Below are 5,924 nucleotides of genomic sequence, written 5' to 3'. Positions count from 1 at the left end.
GCTGTAACTTTCGTTATTACAAAGCAATACAATACGAATAGCAATTCCGTACTTGATGATTAATATATTTATTATTTTTAAAGGTTTAGTACCTCAGGTTCATTTGGAAAGTGTCGGGTCAGTTTGTCCTCACTCCTATTTCTAGGTAGTATAGAACTGAATTAGTGGATTTATTGCGTTTGTGGTGAGAAATGTTGTATCAGAGATGGCACCAAAGTTACAAAAAAACAACAACTACAAACATTTGACTTGAGTGTAAATTTTGAAAAGTACTATAAGAGTATTTTTGAGCTGATGTTTTTATTCTTTGCTTAGAAGGCAACCTTGTGTTTCCAAACCGACCAATAAGGTTTGCGTTGTCATGAAGGTATTGTAATTTTAGAAAAACACCCAAAGTGTTGCTTGTTTTTGGAATTTATTTAATCGTTTTATTTGTGTTCTTTTTTTTATTATGCATCCACCAAACACTGTTCTGGAAAGTACTGTTTACTTGGTTTACATGTATTTTTACTTTGTTTTTCAATTGTGAGAATACAACAACTATTATGCAGTAGTTTGTGTAATATAACAAAAAGGGAATATGGTGTCAATGTTAAATTGTGAACATTACCAAATCTACTGAACATGTGGAATTCAATGACAAAAATACAAGTTTGTGCTGTTACAATATTGAAGTGTTCTTTATTTCATGACTACCGTAATGTAGTGTGCATCTCATATACAAACAGCAGTTGCACCATCTCATTTGGCTCGTAACATTGCTTCCAGGAGCCTGCCACTCGCTGAAACATCACATATTGTATAGCCCCTGTCTATGATGCTGCATTTGAAGCATGTTGAGACCATCTGCTATTCACTATCTCATAGGCGTCTGGCTCATAGGCGCCTACGCTACCCTATACTATCTATAGAGTGGTCTCTGATGCTGCATTCATAGCAAACTCTGACCTTCTGATAGCTACTATCTCATAAGTGTCTGGCTGTCTACACTATGGTGTCTACACTTGTCATAAAATTATCCATGAAGCATCCAGGCTTGATTTAAATTGGGGGGGAAAAAACAATGATCTGTGCTACCACAACTTGGTCCTATGCAAACGCTTTTATACTGTACAAAGTAGTCTTGTTTTTCATGTTTTGGACTTAATTATAATATGTAGACTTACCAAATAGCCTGATAAGGCAGCATAGCCAGCACTCAGTTGAACTTAAGATATCAGAGCAAAGAATTCCTATACTCAGAATTCATGCAATCATATTATACCAGTAGAGGGCACAAGACCCCATGATAATACAAATGTTACTGACTGACATCACAGTCAACAGAATTCCTGTGATGAATGGACAGATTTGTATCCAATATGTTGACGTAAATGCTACAATTTCACGATGGAATGCATTCTCCGGATGCGATGCCAGGAATAAGAATAACAAAGCATGTTATCAAACAATTTACACTACTGAGTCAGCAAAGACCCAATAATGTTGGCTAAAATGCCAACTTTTAAAATTCACATAAATTAGTGGAAAAGTGTGCCATTGGCATACAGAACCAGTCAAACGTTTAGACACAGCTACTCATAGAAGGTGCTTTTCTTTATTTGTACTATTTCTACATTGTAGAATAATAGTGAAGACATCAAAACTATGAAATAACATGTGGAATCATGTAGTAGCCAAAAAAGTGTTAAACAAATCTAAATATATTTTTATATTTTATATTCTTTAAAGTAGCCACCCTTTGCCTTGATGACAGCTTTACACAATTTTGCCATTCTCTCAACCAGCTTCACCTGGAATGCTTTTCCAACAGTCTTGAAGGAGTTCCCACATATGCTGAGCACTTGTTGGCTGCTTTTCCTTCACTCTGCGGTCCAACTCAGCCCAGACCATCTCAATTGGGTTGAGATCAGGTGATTGTGGAGGGCAGGTCATCTGATGCTGGTCTAAGGCACTGCATCTCAGGTATAGAGGCGTCACCACCAGCCCTGGTTCAATTCCAGGCTGTATCACAACCGGCCGTGATTGGGAGTCCCATAGGGTGGTGCATAATTGGCCCAGCGTTGTCCAGGTTAGGGTTTGGCTGGGGTAGGACGTCATTGTAATTTGTTGTTAACTGACTTGCCTAGTTTAATAAAAATGTCCACTGTTCTTGTTTCTTGGCCCAAGCAAGTCTCTTCTTCTTATTGGTGTTCTTTAGTAGTGGTTTCTTTGCAGCAATTTGACCTGATTCACGCTGTCTCCTCAACAACAGATGATGTTGAGATAACAGTTGATGTTGATGTTACTTGAACTCTGTGAAGCATTTATTTGGGTTGCAATTTCTGAGGCTGGTAACTCTAATAAATCTATCCTCTGCAGCAGAGGTAACTCTAGGTCTTCCTTTCCTATGACGGTCCTCATGAGTGCCAGTTTCATCATAACGCTTTATGGTTTTTGCGAATGCACTTGAAAAAACGTTCAAAGTTCTTGACATTTTCCAAATTGACTGATCTTCATGTCTTAAAGTAATGATGGACCGTAATTTCTATTTGCTTATTTGAGCTGTTCTTGCCATAATATGGACTTGGTCTTTTACCAAATAGTGCTTCCGCCCTTACCTTGTCACAACACAACTGATTGACTCACATTAAGAAGGAAATCAATTCCACAATTTTTCTTTATTTTTACAAGGGACACCTGTAAATTGAAATGCATTCCAGGTGACTACTTCATGAAGCTGGTTGAGAGAATGCCAAGTAAGCAAAGCTGGCATCAAGGCAAAGGGTGGCAAGAATCTCAAATATAAAATATATTATGATTTAACACTTTTTTTAGTTACTACATGATTCCATATGTGTTATGTCATAGTTATGATGTCTTCATTATTATTCTACAATGGAGAAAATAGTAAACATAAAGAAAAATGTGTGTCCAAACTATTGACTGGTACTGTATGTGTTGTGCAACTCCATAAACAAACTGTTGTACAAAAAAAACATGTTTTTATTCATATGAAATCATATATGATTTGAATAAGCTACAAATGTAGGTACATCATTGGATTTTAATGTTGGGTTGGACACAAGTTTTAACTTATTGGAATTCCCAAATATGTATTGAGCAATATCTTACTGTGCCCCACCCATTAATTTAGTCTATTGTGCAAACGCAACTGGTATAAAGGCCTACAGTGGAGACATTGGGTACAGGATCTTGCTCTGTTGTTGTTGCATCAAAATTTATCCGAAAATTAACACAACAGACAGCAAAACATGTGACTTGTATTATCAAGCAAAGTTTATTTGATATCAGAATCCAAGTAAAAATAGGAATGTGAAATAAACTATTCAGTGCAACAAAAGATGACAGCTTCACATTAATATAAGAAAACACTGAAATAAGACACTGTGGAGCATTGAATATGAAATGTACATGTAATCTGTTCATAAATGCTTGTTTAAAAACGTTAAAATGCATAAGAAATGGCATGTGCCCAACCCTGTTAGGTAACATTCGAGTTTGTCAATAAACATGCAAATACTTTTTACTTTCAGTATAAGGCTATGATATAGTAATACAATGACGGTATGCTGGTTTGGTCAAGTCTTGGGACTGTCTATGTAAAGTACACCAATGAGAAATAATGTGTAAACAGTATACAAAAACGTACATTAGTGAAGTCCTTTCAGTCTGTAACGTCGTTGGCTCCATGCACATAGTGGAAATATTTGAGAGCCAACAAGAAAAGGTTAATGAGCTTATTTATGCTGGTTGACAAATGTCATCCTGCTACTAGTACACTTGAACTTGATGTGGTGATAACTGGCATCCGCTGTTCACATGATTCAAAACCTTTTGTTTTAGCTGAGCCACTTGTTCCCGGAGTACATTTGCCGTTGAGGCTAGGTCAGTGTTTTGAGTTTTTAGGTTCTTAACTTTGTCCTCGAGTCTGGATATCCTCTCCAGTTTCCTCTTTCTACACTTGGACGCAGCAATTCTATTCCGCAGCTTTTTCCTCTCGGCTTTAATGCGCTCCTGCGTGTCCATGTTGATAGGCGACAGTGGCGGACTGTCGCCGAAGCTGTGCACGTCAGGGACTGTCTGCGGCTCATCCTTCGAGGATTGCAGCCGGGAATGCGCTTGCTGTTGTGTGGAGCCTAAATGATGAGAGGGGGGTGGTGGGAAGGGGACAGTGTCTGTGGAGTAATTGACAGTGGTGCCCAAAGGCCCATTGCCGTAACTGTTCAAGTTCGTATAGACGGGTAGGTCCAGGTGTATGGTGACAGGAGCAACGTTGGTGCTTAAGTCCATACTGTTCGTTTGAGCGCACGTTCCGCCGTTCAGCTGGTTCTGTTTGTGTAAATCCTCGAGAGCCTTGACGAATCCCTCTGCAAACTCCTGTTCGTCGGTTACCGACTTGGGGTAGAGGAACTGAGAGGTCGGTGTTGTTGTGACCATTCCGTTGGACTGAATGATGAGTCTATCTAGCTCCGGGGAGGCCAGTTTCAGCAGGCCAAGGTCCGGGGAGATGAGGATGCTCTCGGTGTCGCGGAGATTGGGCTTTAAATTTGTGGAATTTGCCAGGTTTAAAATCATGTCCTTCTTCATCATATTAAATATATATATATATATATATTCTTAGATGACAGCAGCTGTAAAAATTCAGCACACCCTCACAACATAAAGAGGGGTTCCCATTACAGCTTAGTTGTTGAAGAGAAAACGATGCGTAATTTGCGCACAATCAAATCAAATACGCGTTTAAAGTTTTCCTACCCTTGTCCACGTTCAGTGTATTGAACGTATTTTCCTTCATTAATTATGTCCTTTTTTTGTTTTTCCTTAATAAGAAACAATTAATAATAAACAATAGATGACCAGCCTCCAGCTATAGAGGTAGAAGTTTCTATGCGTGCGCTCACGCGCTGCCTCCATCTTTTCTATCCTCGTAGGTTCCATTGTGTCACTTCAGAGCACGGAGATTGGACAGAAATGACGTTTTTCCAGTATTTTATTTGAATAAGGGGACGTACCATTCATATTACCATGGAAAAGGCGGGTAAACTGCAAACAGTGCGGTGCATTGTGGTTTGATGTCATAGCAAACCTTTGGATCGAGGCGTGGGGGTTGGTCAGTGCTTGTTTTCTTCCCTATTCTATTTATTTTGCATTTTGTACAGTAAAACAAGTCACTATTAAGTGTCCCATAACATTATTTTGACTTTATCTAAGAAGTGTGGTGCAGAGCTGGTTATAATTCCAATGTCATTCCCCTGAAAATATATAACAAATATTACAACAAATATTATGGTAGAACTCAAATGTGCTGGTTGATAAAAGACAGGTGGCAGCGTGACGATGTGGCGAACTGGTCTGTCTGCCCAATATAAATGATCAAAACTGTTGGAGGAATAAAAATACCATAAATAGGAAAGTATCCCAGTTTCATTTGAGGACCAGGATGTTGACTGCTGTGCTATACAGATTGCAAAATAGCTGGGAACAGATTTTTGGTGTACCGATGCCATGGCACAGGGTGTATGAGTTGATATATAAAACGATGCAAGATTCAAGAGGTATTTTTAGTATTATTATGATTTTTCGGCAGGAGTGTGAGGCGATCTTGGAGGGTTGGTGGCCTGGCGGTTGGGAGCTTGGGCCAGTGGCCAATAGGTCACTGGTTTGGGTCCCCGTTTTGACCTGGTGGGAGACCTGTCGAAATGCTCCTGGGCAGGGCGTTGACCCTGGTTGCTTCTGTGGGTTGCTCTGGATGGGAGTCTGTTAGATGACAATGTAATGTAAATGTTGAGCAACTTCACTGCAGGTAGATTGTATGTTTTAATATATAAAAAAACATTTAAATAAAAAGTGTGGTGAAAAGTCAGACAAAGAAAAAAACAAAATGGAGAAAAGATGTTGGGCCAGTAACTGAAAAGTAAACA

At 39.1% G+C, this 5,924-nt stretch overlaps 1 protein-coding gene across 1 annotated transcript; it reads right to left on the bottom strand.

Annotated features, from left to right (window-relative positions):
- Positions 1–3,257: 3,257 nt before the first annotated feature.
- Positions 3,258–5,716, bottom strand: LOC139370165 (transcription factor JunD-like). Its single transcript, XM_071109529.1, has one exon. The coding sequence runs from the start codon at positions 4,591–4,593 to the stop codon at positions 3,775–3,777; it is 819 nt and encodes a 272-aa protein (XP_070965630.1). The 5' UTR covers positions 4,594–5,716; the 3' UTR covers positions 3,258–3,774.
- Positions 5,717–5,924: the final 208 nt, after the last annotated feature.

This window comes from Oncorhynchus clarkii, chromosome 1, assembly GCF_045791955.1.
Source record: "Oncorhynchus clarkii lewisi isolate Uvic-CL-2024 chromosome 1, UVic_Ocla_1.0, whole genome shotgun sequence".
NCBI classification, from domain to species: Eukaryota; Metazoa; Chordata; class Actinopteri; order Salmoniformes; family Salmonidae; genus Oncorhynchus; species Oncorhynchus clarkii.
The sequence above is the reverse complement of the archived record's forward strand: the minus strand, read 5'-3'. Positions and strand labels throughout refer to the sequence as shown.

Excerpts from the sequence above, each read along its gene's own strand:
- LOC139370165 (XM_071109529.1), bottom strand. The coding sequence starts at position 4,593 with ATGATGAAGAAGGACATGATTTTAAACCTGGCAAATTCCACAAATTTA.